Genomic DNA, 16549 nt, shown 5'->3' on the forward strand with positions numbered 1-16549 from the left:
TGTTATGGCCCATTTGACCCACGAGTATACCCCTTAGGTTCTGGCAAGCTGTTAGGTTCATAGGAAGCTCTTTGTACTGGCCAGGCCATTGGTCCAGACTCTGACAGCAGCAGCTCTCCAGGGTTTCAGGCAGATTTTCCCAGTCCAGACTGGAGATGCCTGGGATAGAACCTGGGACCATGCTTGGCAGATATCCCACCACAGAGCTATGCTCCCACAATACCCTCACCCCCAAATACGGAACACTTCACGAATTTGCATGCCATTCTTGCTCAGGGGCCATGCTGGTCTTCTCTCTATCCTTCCAGTTTTAGTATATATGTCACTAAAGCAAGCACATATATACTAGCCCATGACGGGGGCAGGAGGCAGTGGGCTGCTGACCTCACTACTTCCTGTATGCCAAGTGAGAGCTTTACCACTCTCTGAGGGATAAATATTACTTATCCCACACCATGAGTGCAATCAGTATCAATGTACCATGGTAGCTATTGGGGGAGGCAGGGGGTCCGAGTATGAAAGGGCCAATAAGATACTTGATGCAACATACAGTTTATTCCATTGTCTCTTTTTCACATCATCCAAAACGCCCTCTCTTTCCATTCCTAACACATCCTCCCTTTGATTTATCCTCATCCTTGTTCCCTCACACTTTTGCACATATTTCCCTGACACATCCTTTGCTCTGGTCAGCTTAGTTCTTCCTATATGTGGACTATATCACTATCGAATAGGCTTTGTGCCTGATTTCCCCATCAGGTTGGTGGAAAGGAAATCAAGGGCTAGATCTAGGCCACACATTCACATGGGGCTTCTCGCTACACTCCTTTTCCCGCTTCTAATTTGAAGTCAGGAAGGGGAAAGGAGAAAGGATGCATCTCCAGTTCAAACATATGGATGCTACCAAGGGCCAAACTAGATAAAGTATTAGCACTGGATTTGATTTAAATCAAATCGATTTAAATCACGATTTAAATTACTAGTCAATAACACTAGATTTAAATCATGGCTTTTTACATAAAGACTCATTCTTCCTGGTATAATCTTAATATTTACAATCAGATGAAGGTTTCATTTTTGGAATAATAACTTTTCAGATTAGTTACAGTTATATCAAAAATTACTGATTTGGTTATACTATTAGATAATTATGGAATTATTATGAGGTAAATTATCTCCAGTTTAATAGGTTAATCAGCTTGATTCTATGTGCACAGATTTGCAAAGGAACAATGGGATTAAGAGGTCTTTTTCTCAACTCTGTATGTTTATTTTATAACATTTTTGCTGTGAAGAAGAGGCATGTTATTTCTGCAGACACAAAATCACAGATTTGAGAACTGCAAAACCAAGCATCTGTGATAATATCTTCTAGATAGAAAAATTGCCCAAAATAATCTTACAGAAACCTCTGGAAGAGCATGACATTGTGAACGGATTAATGGAATTCATTTACCAAAAAAATTAAATATTGCATATATACAGCCTCATGCTACATAATTAAAAACTAATCCTTATTTCATGATGAATAACCTTTGGACTATAATGTATCTTAAATAGAAAACTATCTTTAGATGGATTTTTTCCTCATAAAGCATTTTATTTTAAAAAATCCGATTTAAATAAAAAAAATTGATTTATTTTTATTTTTTATTTTTTAAAAAATCATAGATTTTTATCCACCCTGCTTGCTGTCCCCCACAGCCCCCAAAATTGCCATCTGCTCTGTAGGGCAAAACTTACAGGTACATGAGCAACTTGTAAATGACAAGCCTGTGAATGACAAGCCTGGGTTAAAAGTTACATATACTGTAGCTAATCTCACATTATTAGTGCTGAAGCCAGGCTGGTGGTGGTGGTGGTGATGATGATATAAAATAATTAATAATACAGCATGGCTAATAGTGCATATACATTGACTAGAGCAGAGGTTCCCAACCTGAGGTCTCAATAAATTGTAGCTGGAGCTAATGGGAGTTGTAATTCAGCAACATCTGGAGGCCTCCAGGTCGGGAACCACTGGTTTAGAGGTTCACAAAGTCAATGGTTTGTGTTATATTATATTATTCTGCATGATCATTGGGGTTTTAAAATGCAGCTTTTCCCTCAACACAGGTGTGTTCAACTTAAGTGCGTGATACTGCATGAATTCGGTATGGTTTAGGTGCCAGAGACAGTCCATATATTGGACTTAGATCTAGTTTATCTTCAGGAAGACTTTCCAGCCTCAGCTGTTGCAAGACAGTGGTAATTATAACAAAAACCTCATTGCGAGCTACTTCTTCTCCCAAACATTTTCGTATCCCCATTCCGAAGATCAAGACTTTCTCAGCCAAGCTCTTGTTGAATTCTCCATTTTCATCCAAAAATCGGCTTGGTTTGAACAAGTAAGGGTCCTCCCACAAGGTTCTGTTGTAAAGAGAAGCATATTTTAGAGATCTCTGTAACATATCGTTCAGGCAGGGGGGAAAGACAACTGTAAGGCCCCACAAGAAACATTTCAATCCATCCCAGGAGCTGCATTCAACATTCACGTAATACTACAACATGGTTTGTGTCTGAACCAGGTAAGTGTGTTTCTCATTGCTTCCCCATACTAAGCCGTGAAGAAAACAATGAGATCATTCACACAATTAAAAACGGTGTTCTGCCTGGGTTTGGGAGCTGTGCGTGCTCCCAATTTTCAGTTGTGTGGAAGCAAGGCAGGAGGAAAACCTGGATAGAAGTGATTGTGCGAAAACAGAGTAGGAGGAAAAGCTACCCCGGTTTCCCCCCTACCTTGCTTCCACATAACCGAAAATTGGGGGAGCACACACAGCTCCCAAACCCAGGCAGAACACAGTTTTTGATAGTGTGAATGACCTTATTATTTCACACTTTTTAAAAAAAAAATAATTTAATTTTCTGTGGCACTGATGAGGTATTATGGAAGACCAGGATGCTTCATTAGCGGCCTTCAGCAATTCTGCATTGTTTGGTCACACTTTTTTGTTGTATGTTTTAAGTGCTGGAAATGACCTTGGGGTCCTTCCTGCCTGCCCGCCCACCCGCCAAGCTCTTCTCACAGATCGTGAGAAAGGGCTCTATATTTGCTGTATGTTCAGGCTGTTAGCATGCAAGGGGAAAAAAATACTGATCATACTGTCATTTTACTTACTCATCATGATTTACTTGATACAGATTAATGAAGATACAAGTGTTCTGGGGAATAAAATACCCATTGAGAGTGGTATCTTTGGTGGTGCTGAAAAACCAAAAACATCATTTTAGTCTCTAACGTGATCAGCAAAACATATCATCTTACTTTGTCATGACTATCTGCAATAGTCTGTACTTAAGTCATTTTGCACAGATGTTGGGGGACATCCTGTTTCTATCTGGAAACAGACTTCATGGATTATTCACATTTCATTGCACTTCCTGCCCACATAGAATTGTTTTGGTACTAGATACTGTTGAGAGCACTTGTGGGAATGGGTAGGAGTCCCACCCTATAAATTACTGAAGCAAGACTGCAATTCTTACAATGACAGTAGACCTCCTCCTCAAAAATATTAAGCTATTGACAGTGCTTTGGGGAAAGTGATGTGTATCTGAATCTCAGTATGGACTGCTCTTTCATTCAGTTTGTCTGATTAAAAATGTCCAGTTTGTACCTTCTTTTGGAAAGGAATGCGCTCTCTCTCTCTCTCAGTGATAGGGGAATTTTAAACTGGGTGTTTTACTGCTCTATAGCTCACTCATACTCTTTTTGTGCAACTGAGCTCTTGAGGCGGCTAAGAGATCAGAGGCAACAATAACAGGAAGCATGAAACTAAGCTGGAAAGACTCCATATAAAAGAAGATGATTTCATTTCCCATGATCTACTGGACACTGAATTATTAACAACAATTCCGTGGATGGTGGCAGCAATTATCCAGTATATCATCTCTATAGCAAAGCAGAGAAAGAGTTCTTAAATCCTGGTTATATGGTGGCATACAAACATCACAAGTAAAGACTTCCCTGCCCCAGAGACTATTTAGTAATAAAGAATGACTCTCTCAGTTAAATTTCACCCTCTCTCTCACCTGACTTACAACAACAACAACAACTACTACTACTACTACTACTACTCCTCAAGCACATTGAAAAAGAATTTGTCGTCTTCCTTCCCCTCCCCGCCAGGTCACTGGTTTCTACCTCAGCCCTATCTACCGCAACTTTCAGCAGCTGACTTCTGTCCCCTTCCTTGACACATCCATCTAAGCTGGACACTGGACTGTAATCCCTTGTGCTAGGGCCCTGCATCATTTTTGCCCTCTACAGCACCCTATTAGCACCGTAGAAAATACTAAGGGTATTCACACAACCGGTCAGGAAGGAAGGTGGGTGGGAGAGAAGGCTGTGAAACCTTAGCTTTCCAACTCCCTGATTTACGTTGCCGGGAATGTAAGTCCATGCTCTCAAACAATCTGCTGCTGCACCAAGTAGCTCGGAGCTCTGGAAGCTGGGATGATGCGTCCCGACCTCCACGTATCCTTTGCACCAAGTCCGGTGCATGGGGGGATTTCCCCCAGGAGATGGGTGATCTAGGCACTCTGTCACACAACCATGGAGCCTGGGCTAAGGGTGCACTCACATCCTTAACCCAGGCTAAAAACCTGGACTAGGCAGCGCTGCCCCACTGGGATGCGGCCCTATCCCGGTGGGTCTCATGCGCAGCCTAACCCAGGCTGGGCTTCCCTAGCCTGGATGAGGCTGCGCATAATGGCTAGTGGTACTAGCAGGAGTTTCTTACAAACAGAAAACATGCCAGCCCACCCCCCGCAACTCTGCATGTTACCAATGAGGAATGGTGAAGGGTATAAAGGAGGTGTGCCGAAATATTTCACTGATGAAGGCTTCTGTGTAATGCAGATCTTTTCGATCACCAAACCTTGGTGGTTTTAGTCCAATCTTTCCATCTGCAAAGAGGAAATATTTAATGCAATGCATTTCACAGCTAAGGACTTCAATGTTGCTCTTTTTTTAAAAAAAATAAAAAATTATTTTCTTTAAGAACATTACCAATTTCTTCCTGAATTTTTGTTTGAATTTCTGGGTTGCTTATCAAGTACAGAAACATCCACTGCAAACATGATGATACAGTACCAAAGCCTACAAAATAAATTTTATTTTATTGATTATTCAGTTTATACCCCTTTTCATTAAAGTCATCCCAAAGTGATTTACAACATATGGTTAAAGACAATACACAATTAAAATACAAAAAGTAGAGCTATTAATACAAATATAAAAATAATCTCTATTTAAAAATTAAAAAGCTTCTATAAAACAATAATACATAAAACACAGAGCAGCAGCAGTAAAACTAATCTCATTGAAAAGCCTGGGTGAAGAGCCACATTCTAAAAACTGTGGTGGAAGGTGAGGAGTGGAGGCAAGCCGGGAGAGAATTCCAAAGCCTAGGACATTAGAACACTCCGTGGCTAAATCAGAATACACAAACACAAAGAGGCTGATTTCACGCACAGCCCAACCCAGGCTAGGGAAGCCCAGCCTGGGTTAGGCTGCATGTGAGAACTGCTGGGATTGGGGCCAATCATGGTGGGGCAGCACTGCCCGGTCCAGCTTTTTAGCCTGGCCATTAGCCACGGTTAAGGGAGTGAGTGGCCCAGGCCTGCCACTCATGTGTAAACTTGGGCTACTTCTAGCCCAGCCACACACAGAGACGGGTGCCAGGAGCGCCCCTCTCCGGGGGGAATCCCCCAGTCAGGGATGTGGTGCATTGTGGGATTCCCGGAGGCCGGGACATGAGGTCCCTGCTCTCCAAACATGGATCGTGTGGGATTGTGGATAGCACTTCCACTAACATTTTGAAAATCATCTGTGGTGGGGGAGGTGAGTGAAACAAAGCCTTCTCCCCACCCGCCTGGTTGTGTGTGAATGAACTCAAAGTCTAGTTCACAGGAAGGCCTTAATCACATTAACATTTTAATACGCTGAAATCAGCACACATTAGCGTCTAACCACACCTCCATTCCAGGGAATATTTGCATGAAGCACATTTTCCTGGACCAGAAATGAGAGATTTCCATAGTAAAAAGCCATCAGACTTTTACTTTGTTTTTGTAAATAACAATTATTCACTTAAAATGATGGACTCCAGATGTTTTCATGCCTACACACTTTGCTTAATAGCAATTATTCTTGTCATGCCTGTTTCCATCACAGTTACAGTGCATCATGGGCTTTGCAGTCTAAGACTGTGTAAACAATAAGGTACTCTTTGGAGGAACATAGAGCATATACTATAGACTCTTGTAAGCATACTCCCCAATTTTGAAGCATAATTTTGCTTTAGCAGCACTCCAAATTTAGGCCCCAAATCAGTTTAAGGTAAAATCTGAAGGCAATACTGCCAAATTGCACTTCTGGAGCTGGTCTTGTCAATGGTTCAAAATATGTCCAGATTTCCAATATTTTTCATACTGAATGTCAAAGTGGGGTAAACCAGATTGTGTGGAATTCTGGGATTTAGACATGTGTTGGATCAATTGAACGTCTGTTCATCAATTGAAGAGTCTGTTCATGTTGACTTCAACACAACAGTCAGTGTGAATCAGGAGGAAAAATTGATGTAGGGAGATGAGAATATATCATGCTTCTTTTTAATCTCACCAATTTTAAGTCATAATGTATGATAAAGCCCTTCTGGTCCCCTTATTCACATTCTCTCTACCCAAAAGGTCAGATTTCTGCAGTAGCCAACTGTACTTTAAGGATGATGATGATGATGATGATGATTTATTTGATTTCTATACCACCCTTCCAAAAATGGCTCAGGACAGTTTATAGAGAGAGATAAATAAATAAATAAATAAATGAGATGGATCCCTGTCCCCAAAGGGCTCACAATCTAAAAAGAAACATGAGACAGACACCAGCAACAGTCACTGGAGGTACTGTGCTGGGGGCCAGTTACTCTCCCCCTGCTAAATAAAGAGAATCAGCACATTAATAGGTGCCTCTTTGCCAAGTTAGCAGGGGAGCATATGTTAACAAATGATTTAAAAAAATGTTCAACACTTACCAGCACCAAAGATGTCATTAACAGTAATTATTATTTTCTCATTAGATAAGGCTGCAGCTTTCCCATCAGCTTTTTTTTCATTGCTTACATTAATCAGAGCATCAGTAATGTCTCTGAGATGATTCTACAGGAAACAAACAAAACCTCTGATGCTATTTTTGTATTTATACTTCAAACATACTTTGTAGCCAACAATTTGTTTGAGACAGAAGGCATCTATCTTGCAATTTGTCCTGTAAGTGAATGGCTTTGGAAAACAGCTAGTTAATGGTACCAGTAGCAGTAATAAATTTCTTAGGCAACAATGCTACGGGCAGCAACTTGGGGGGAAAGGATGAGCTACCTATTGTAAGTGGTACAGAACATACCAGGATTAAAAGTTATTGAAGGAAACACTGGTGTAAAAGCATGGAAAGCAAATGTGTGAATACATGTCTTAGAATAGCCATGCACATCTGGGAAACCAGATTGGAAAACCTGGGAAGAACAAGTGCACATAGGTGTTTACAGATATTTTTACACACATATCTATTTCACCTCTACACTGGGCAGGCTCTGACAATACATTATACCTGATGCAGTGGGGCCTTTCACACAATCACGTGGGCACTGGGCAGCCAGGGGGAGGCAAGGTTAAGCTTACCTTCCCCACAGACGATTTGGACTGGCCCCAACCATACTGCGCTGTCGCTCACACAATCGCCAGAGCAATGACCGTTGCGGTGTTCTGGAGGCCAGGGGAATCCCACAATGCACCGTGCAATGAGAACGGTGCATTAGGGAATTCCCCGGGGAAACTGGTGCTCTAGTCACTTGTCTCCATGTTAGCACACGTTGCAAGCAGCCTGCGCTGACACACAATCCTGGAGCCTGCGTTAATGGTGGACTCACTCCATTTTGGGGTTTTTTAAAATCTGGTTTATTTTAAAATTTAAAACCTGATTTGGGGTTTTTTAATGACTGTAATGGTTTAATTGTTGTTTTAAAATGTTTTTAAATTGTTAGTTGTTATATTGTTTTTAATTTGTTTTAGCTCTTTACTGTTTTTTTAGTGGTTTGTTTTAACTGTAAACAAACTGTGGTTTGTTGTAAACAAACTCCCCTGAGCCATTTTGGAAGGCTCAAATCAAATAAATAAATCAAATAAATAAATTAAATAAATAACCCAGGCAAAGAACTAGGATTTGGTGCTGCCACACTGCTGGGACCCGCATGGATCCTGGCAGTTCTCACAGGTAGCCAAGCCCAGATTTGGCTGCCTAGGCCCAGGCTTGGCTGCTCGTGAGAACAGCCTTGATAAATCATGTGTTGTATTTGTTATTGCAAGATTAACAAGTTTCACAAGTGCTAGGATCCAAGAGATCTTTTTTTAATATCACCAAGAGACACCTTTCAAAACACAAATTCTTTATATTTTAGCAGGGAGAGAGGAACGATCTCTATTCAGCCCCAATGCAGAATCCCTCCAGTGACTATTGCTGGTGTCTATCTTATGTTTCTTTTTAGATGGCGAGCACTTTGGGAACAAGGAAGCACCTTATTCATTATTATTATTATTATTTTCTATAAACTGCTTTGGGAACTTCTGAATTGAAAAGCGATATATAAATAAGAATCTGTCAGCCAGCCAGTCATATGAATGCTCTTCTACCAATTTTATCTCCTCCTAACTCTCTGAGCACTGCAATGTGGGCAGTTCTCAAATTATGAATATCTATGGTTCTATAATGCAAACAAACAGTATGGACATTTACTTTCTATTGAAGTCAGGTGCAGTATTTTATTATTTATTTATTTACATTAATATCCTGCTCTTCCTCCAAGGAGCCCAGAGCGGTGTACTACCTACTTAAGTTTCTCCTCACAACAACCCTGTGAAGTAGGTTAGGCTGAGAGAGAAGTGACTGGCCCAGAGTCACCCAGCAAGTATCATGGCTGAATGGGGATTTGAACTCAGGTCTCCCCGGTCCTAGTCCAGTACTCTAACCACTTACACAACGCTGGCTCAGTTAATTTTGCCCATTAACTACCAGCCATTACTTATGGAAAGTTTTGGACATGGTGTCCTTGTATACAGAGTGCCAAACAGAAATCTGTTTCTCATTTCGAAACAGGTGTAATTTTGCAGTGCACATGAGCTGCATGACCAAACATTTTAGATTATTGCCCCAGGTACTATGAAGGCTCTGTTTAGTTGAAAAGCAATAGGCTTTAATTGTTACAGCAATCAGTTAGCATCTTAGCCTTTTGGCTAAGATCACGAGTATGTGCTTGTTCAATAAATATATTAGATTCAAAACAAAAGCTTTGATTTAAACAATTTCTTTAAGTCAGCCCTTTTCTTGGCAACTTATCATTCTACGCCTTCACAATGCATAGAATGTAATGCCTGAATTGTGAACTGTTGCATTTATTTGAACATGGGATCTCCCTCACCCTTTGGATGGTTTATGTGCTCTTCTTTATCTCTCAACATGTAGTGATTCTAGAGGTATCATTATCATCTGCTTAAAACCTCCATTGTTGAAAGCTTACCTCATCATATGTAGTATAATGGTCCTCTACACATCGAGCAACAAAGTTATTAAACTTCCCATAAAACTCACGAGCGGCCTGTGCAGCAGGAAGTGGAAGATATCGAAGACATGGTATAAAGTCAGCAGGGTTGAAGACCCCTGAAGCTTCCACAAAATCATGATTTATCTTAATCACGCCAAGAAACTCTTCATCATTGTGGTCATATCTCTTGCCGAAGCAGAGGGCACAGACAATGTTAGCGACAGCGCAGGTGATAATGGCACTGGGGTCAAAAGACTCAAAACTGCCTTCCTTTACTGAGAGCTCCATGAAGGTTTTCACCAGCTCTGAAGCTTCAGCACAGACATGCTCTTCCAGCAGACAAGAGCAAGAGGAGGAGTTGGCTTCTGATTTGGCAAAAGATCTCAAAGCTTTGCTGGCGATTTTCTTCTGAAGCTTCCAACTCTCACCATACTTGACAGAAAATGACATGCTTTCGCCATTGGCAAAGAAAGAAAAAGTATGCATGTCTGGTCGGCCAGCAAAACTCTCCCCGTCTCTCAGCAGCACCTGCTTGATTGCCTCCATGCCGTTCACCACCACAACAGGGACCATGCCAAGCTTTATCTGAAACACGTCTCCATACTTCTTCCTCATGTGATGAAATGAAACATAAGGATACTCTCCAAGCTGGAGAAGGTTCCCCACAACTGGAAGTGACCAAGGTCCTGGTGGAAGTGGTTGTTTCCTTCTCATGCTCACCATTAACATCCATATAGAAATCAAAACAGTTATCACAGTAAACAAGACAATGGACACCTCTGAAAAGGAAACCTCCTCAAATGCAACATTCATTTTCAGAAAAGGAATCTGGGGAAAAAATACAGGGAACCTTTGAAGCTAGTTTCCTCCTTCTCCAATAACTTGCTATAAAAATGTGTGAGCACATAGATTTGTGAAGCATCATTCTCAAGCAAGACATGCTGCAATCCAACTTCCTTTCAACCCATAAAATCCATTTACTTTCTCCTAGTGGCTTAAGGGCTAAATTATACTAATACTATCAAGGATTGTAAAGTCTATGCATCTCTACAAGGTAGAGTGGAACATAGGATCATAGGAAGTTGCCTTATACCGAGTCAGACCATTGGTTCATGTAGCTCAGTGATTGGCAGTGATTGGCAGAGGCTTTTCCAAGGTTTCAGGCAGGAGTGTCTATAAGCCTATCTTGGAGATGCCAGGCCAGAACTTGGAACCATCTGCATGCAAGCATGCAGATGCTCTTCCCAGAGCGGCCCCATCCACTAAGGGAAATATCTTACAGGGCTCACATGTAGTCTCCCATTCAAATGCAAGCCAGGGTGGACCCTGCTTAGCAAAGAGAACAATTCGTGCTCGCTACCACAAGACTAAACCTCCTTCTTTAGGAGGAGAATTTTTGAAGTGTTTTTTCAAAATACCACCTACTATAGGTAATGTCCAGGCAGAAATTCAACAGAACTACAATCACTGGGTACAGATGTGCCCAAAAGATTTCTGCCCAATGCACTGTGATATTATACACAGCATCCTACAAATAGGTTGATAAGAGAATGTGCCATCAATACCAAGCAACAGATCTCATAGCATCCACCTGTGTCCCTCAAATAATCTGCATTGGATTCTAGAAGCATCTTCAGCCATAGAACGTTGTCTAGTAGCTTGATACCAACTGCTCATATTTCAGCCAAAAGGGATATCAGCAGTTGCAAAAACTGCAAATAGTTTAGAAGCTTCTCCCCAATCCATTCATAGTTAAAGTATTTGTCTACAGAGACAAACATTGTATTCATCGGTAGTTTTTTCTGGTGATATGGAATGCTGGGGTGCTCCAACTTACCAATCATGAGAAGAAACAACACCCCCAGTTTTGATGATGCCAGAATTGGCTTCTAGTTCTTGAGTATCTGATTTGCTGCAGTAACTACCACTGGAAATGTAGGGTTTACACATTCACAGTACTAATTAGGTGTGCAACAACAATCATTCATTTTTAAGAGGGGCTAAACTTTTTCTGGAATCCATTTCCCCACATATGGGTAGACTGGATGTAATTACTCCTTAGTGAGGGGAAAGGCATTCTGTGTGTGCACAGAAGCAATATATTTTAATAGAATATGTTCTAAAGCCAAGTTCCGGCCTTTGGACACTCCTGGTTCAAATTAATCTATCGCTCTCCCTATCACTCTCTTTAAGGAGAAAAAGGTCCCTTTCCATTTATGGGAAACAAGGTGGCGATTATACCATCAAGTACTACCACTTAATGCGGCTAAGCCATGGCTCCCAGAGGACCAGCAAGAGTGCCCTAAAATCACCTGCAAACAGAAAGCTAGTGAGCTAGGTAAAACATTCAGGTAAACCCACTCACATTTCTTAAAAGAGTGTGTGGTAGCCAAAAGAGTGTGACAGGGAGTAAGCAAGCTGTTAGAGTGGCCTGATTTGGAAAAACAGACTTGGGAAGAACTAACATCGGGTTTGAGTGACAGAACCTCCTTTCGAGGTCCCAGAAAGAAACCTTCAAGGAAACGGGACGGAACGGGTGCCCTCATACTAGGGAATTGGAACGTTCCCCTTCTCATAATCAGGTTAGTAAACCTGTATGTCATTTATGCAATGCTCCTACATAGGAATAGGGAGGGAAGACGCGACCAAGAGGTTCACGCAGATGAGAGAGTAAAACTCTTCTGGAAAAGTTTGTATGGTTATGTGCAAAAAGACAAGAGTATCTCTTCTAAACAGCAATGGGACAAATTGTGGAAATGGACGTCGGACGTAAACCCCCCCCCCCACCGATTACCTGATGTGCCTTGAAATCCCCCACCCCCGAGTTACAGTACTACCTGCATATACTTCATAACCTTGTGGGTTTCCAAATCATTGTGTGTAAATCTTTGTAGATATATCATGTACAAACAACCACTTTGTATATTATTGTGCTTTGGCAACGTACTGTATGCTTTGGTAGTTTGTTGGTTCAATAAAAAAATCTTGTCCTATTAAAAAAAATAAAAATCTTGTCCTATCTTGGAGAAGCCAAGAACTTGAAACCTTCTTCTCTCTCCTGAGCGGCATATCTTACAGCACTCACACTTCTAGTCTCCCTTTCATATGCAACCAGGGCAGACCCTGCTTAGCTAAGGGGACAAGTCATGCTAGCTACCACAAGACCAGCTCTCCTTCTGGTACAGATGTAGAATGAGATGCAGTTATTTTTTGAGAGAAAACACAGCAAGTGAAAAAACCATCCTAAAATTGTTTCTAACAAATCAGAATGTAATTAATCTCTTTTGCTTGGGGCAGTCAGTATTTGAAAGTATATTGATCTGAATATGAACTATCAATACTTTATGCTATTACTGTAATTAGCTTCCATTGGGTGTTCACTTTGCACAGAGTTGTAATTTCCTCAATTGTGCCTCTAAAGCAGAGATTGTTTACAGCAAGCCTTCCCTACGGCAGCTTTAGAATTCCTGGAATAAATATTGGCTTCACTCCCAGGAACTGAGTAGTGAGGATGAATGTGGTGAATTTGAAGTTATTTCAGAAGAGGAATTCTGGACAACACTGCTTTGCATGAGACTTTTCAAAGTATAAACAAGCTATTAGATCTATCTATCTATCCATCTATCTCCTCTAGCTGTACAAAACCTTAGTCAAAAGAACTGGCATGTTTAATAATGTTTATATCCACCAAAATATTTTTAATGTTTAAACCCACCAGAAATACTGGAATGGAGGAGACAAATATAGGCGGCCATGACGCTTAAACCTATTTTTGCATTTCCCATGTCTGAAGTTCTACATTGGCTACAATTCTATCAAATAGCCTCTCTTCTGCTTTGCACTACCAACATTCGCAAGTGACAAATTCAAGGCAAAAGTGGTATTCTTACCATGACTTGTGAAAACATTTTTTGGGGGTCTTGAACAAAAAGGAGGGATCACCCTATCTGTCTTGTTTTACCCTGTCTAGCACACCCGGTTTAGCATCAGCACACGATGAATGGGTAGATAAAGCTGTGGTTGCTCATCGGTGAGGGAAAGACATTCTACATATGTTCAGAAGTCCTATTGTTTATTATGTCCCCAAACTATGTTATTGGACAGGAAAACTCTTATTCTTGTAAGTTCCAAAGCTGTGTTAGTTAAACAGCAGGAATGATTTATATGAGGTCAGAGTTCTTCTTCTATTAAACAGTTTGCAGGCTGAGATTTGCCTTATCTCTTCCTCTTTACCATGAAACAGCAACAGAAAGTGGATAGCTGGGTTGCACATGCTTTCTCTTTGCAGCTTATCGACTTACTGCATCTACCCTGCATCTACTTAGAGACACAACTACCCACTGGGGAGAGGAGCCCTTTTACACCGTGTCCAGGAGTCTGGGTCCGAGGAAAAGAACACACACGCACCTTCCATTTCCTTTATTACAGTCTCCTGGTAATGTGGGGAAAGCGTTTCCTAATAGTGAGGAAAAGAAATTCTGCACATGCTCAAAGGCCTTTATGTTGACAACCATTTCACATATTCTGCTGCTAAGCCTCTCCATTAAAAAAGAAAAGAAAAGAAAAGAAAGATTGGGAATCAATCCCTTACAAAATCAAATTAACTGCTCGATCCTGTGCATGCTTCTTCAGAAACAATTTCCACTGAACTCAATGGGACTTACTTCCAGATAATAAGCATATATTGGATTCCAGCCTATAGTCTTGGTTTTCGATAAATAAGTTTGTCCCATTCTTTAAGCGGCTGAATCAGATATAGAAGAGCATTTAAACTGAATATACTGTCGGAGCGAATATGAGAGCCAAATCTGGGCAATGCAAACCTGCAGCGGCGGAGTTCTTAAAACCACTGAGCTCTGCGGGATCCAGAACCTCTCCGCACAGCAAACCGGCCCGTGGATGTATGTAGTAGATGAACGGCGGTTGCTCCTGTGACGCTTTCCCGGGGTCCTGTGCCGCCCTAGCTAGACAGCTGTTGCCGCTCTTTGTAAGCGTGCAGTGGGGCGCTTCCTGCCCTGGTGCCGCTCCCAGCTGCTTCCAGGCACCGCCTTCAGGTTCCTCCGGCCCGAACAAACACAACGCTTCCCCCGCTGCCAAAGTCCTTTGGAGAGGCGGGGAGGCTACCTCGTGATTCCCCGCCGCCAGCACTGAGAGTTGTTGTGTAAATACAGAATCAAAACTTCGGTAGAGGGCGAACGAACCCATCGGGGGTGCCCTGCTAACGTTCAGGCCTGGAACAGGCAAGATGATCGAACAGTAAGAGCGTTTCTGAGCACGCGAAGAGTGCAGATCATCTTCCAGATCTGGGAGCGCGGGGCTCCCGGAGACTTTCTTGGTAAGCTTGATTCCCACACGTGCATGCTTAGCAGTTGTATAGTGGAGTTGGAAGTTGAAGCCAGCCAAGCAGACAAGGAAATGATTCAGAAAGGGGGGGGGGGGGCTTTTAAAAGTAACTGAGGAATAATGAGACAAAGAAGAGACCAAGCATAATGTTGACTTGGGTATGGGTGCAATCGTTCATTACCCTTGGTGGTGGCAGGCAGGGAAGAGTTTTCTCCTTTGAAAGGCTAATAGTTGACATTTTGCAACCTAACACTATATTGACTAATACTGGCAACAGAACACCATATTGACTTAATGCTCATAGTGTTGCTATCTGCATATGCCCAAGTACAAAATTCAAAAAATGCGAAGAAGATTAGTCAGGAGTATACTAGCTTATAGACCAATCCTTGGCATGGGCGCCCATACACCTTTTTCTGGGGGTGGGGTGGGGGGCAAAGCCAGCATCTTATATGCCCCCGCAGGGAGTATGCCCTATTGAGTTCAGTGGGGACTGGCTCAGTCCAGGTGGGGGCAATTACCCCCTCTTGCCTGCCCTTGAGACTCCCATGATCTTGGGACAGTGCTACCTCCAGTTTCTAGTGACACACCACGGATGCAGTTTTGGATGTATTAGCAATATGGCAAGATGGTACCAATCTTTTATTTTTATTTTTTATTTTCTTAAAAAAAAAAGGTTCTTGTAGAGGTCTACACAGGTTGCATGCTGCATCTGTACCCAGCCATACCACCTTTCATCGTAAGCAGCAGGAGGGAAAGAGGGATGAGTCAGTAACACAAGGGGAGAGGGTCAGTCACATCTTCTTATACTATGGACCACCCACGAGTGTGGATGGAACATTGCCCTATAAAATCACACTGGGGTGGAAGTAGCAGTGCAGTTCCTGTTGTGACTCCAAGGGAACAGCAACAATTGGATGATACTACAAGGAACACATCTGGAAGTGCCGTGTGTGAACTGTCCATAGCTTCAGGTCATTCAGAGATCTTTATTAGAGAGTTCTTGTTTCGCTTTGTTTTTTAAACCCTGCTGGTTAAAACCAGAATTAAAGCTATTTCATTATGGCTCAAGCTCTACGAAGCCAGGAAATTGGAACCTAAGGCTAATGCCTTAACAGACGTGCTAGAATTTCACAAATTGTGTTCCTTCCAACTTGCTCTCCATGCACTTACACTTTCTTCTTTGAGGCTCAGCTGAAGATGAGGAGGATGGAGTGCTTGGCACTAGCAAAGATGCCCCAGGCACTGAAGTGTACACTGTAACACAGTCATACAAGTGTTGAGCATAATGTATAGTCCTTTTCAGAAGTGTTTAAAAAGATGCTCTACTTGTGTAAAGGTAACGTGTGTCGTCAAGTCAATTTTGACTCCTGGCACCCACAGAGCCCTGTGCTTTTCTTTTGGTAGAATACAGTAGGGATTTTCCATTGCCTCCTCCCCTGCAGTATAAGATGATACCTTTTCAGCATCTTCCTATATCACTGTTGCCCGATATAGTACCAGCAGGGATTTGTTAGTCAAGCATTTCCGCGCTGCATCACTTAAAATTGGGCTGGAAGTCTTGCTTCAGC

At 41.9% G+C, this 16549-nt stretch overlaps 1 protein-coding gene, 1 long non-coding RNA gene and 1 other non-coding gene across 4 annotated transcripts in view; 1 reads left to right on the forward strand and 2 right to left on the reverse strand.

Moving 5' to 3' along the window:
• Positions 1-231: 231 nt before the first annotated feature.
• Positions 232-340, reverse strand: LOC128348386 (U6 spliceosomal RNA). Its single transcript, XR_008318116.1, has one exon. It is a non-coding gene; the product is annotated as a U6 spliceosomal RNA (small nuclear RNA).
• A 906-nt stretch (positions 341-1246) lies between these two features.
• On the reverse strand, positions 1247-14766 carry LOC128344678 (cytochrome P450 1A1-like). Of its 2 annotated transcripts, none has more exons than XM_053295365.1 (7): positions 14459-14766; positions 9612-10463; positions 7077-7200; positions 5051-5140; positions 4827-4947; positions 3158-3244; positions 1247-2409 (listed from the first exon to the last, which is right to left on the reverse strand). In XM_053295365.1, exons 2-7 carry the CDS (start codon positions 10446-10448, stop codon positions 2127-2129), a joined length of 1542 nt encoding a protein of 513 aa, XP_053151340.1. In that variant the 5' UTR covers positions 10449-10463; positions 14459-14766; the 3' UTR covers positions 1247-2126. The 2 variants fall into 2 exon arrangements, with proteins under 2 accessions (XP_053151340.1, XP_053151339.1); XM_053295364.1 differs by having other exon boundaries at positions 14300-14766.
• The window catches only part of LOC128344681 (uncharacterized), a 47759-nt gene continuing 45765 nt past the window's right edge, over positions 14556-16549 (forward strand). The window contains exon 1 of the long non-coding RNA XR_008315986.1: positions 14556-14970. This is a non-coding gene — a long non-coding RNA (uncharacterized LOC128344681). The remainder of the gene's footprint in view (positions 14971-16549) is intronic.

This window comes from Hemicordylus capensis, chromosome 2 (assembly GCF_027244095.1).
Source record: "Hemicordylus capensis ecotype Gifberg chromosome 2, rHemCap1.1.pri, whole genome shotgun sequence".
Taxonomy (NCBI): domain Eukaryota; kingdom Metazoa; phylum Chordata; class Lepidosauria; order Squamata; family Cordylidae; genus Hemicordylus; species Hemicordylus capensis.

Bases quoted from the DNA above. Each gene is read 5' to 3' on its own strand.
- LOC128344678 (XM_053295364.1), bottom strand. From the start codon at position 14,368: ATGGGACAAACTTATTTATCGAAAACCAAGACTATAGGCTGGAATCCA. The intron at 5,141-7,076 runs GTAAGTGTTGAA...TTTATTTTGTAG, and splicing joins TAATGACATCTTTGGTGCTG to GCTTTGGTACTGTATCATCA. The intron at 3,245-4,826 runs GTAACATGCAGA...TTGGTTTTTCAG, and splicing joins CCCTTCACCATTCCTCATTG to CACCACCAAAGATACCACTC.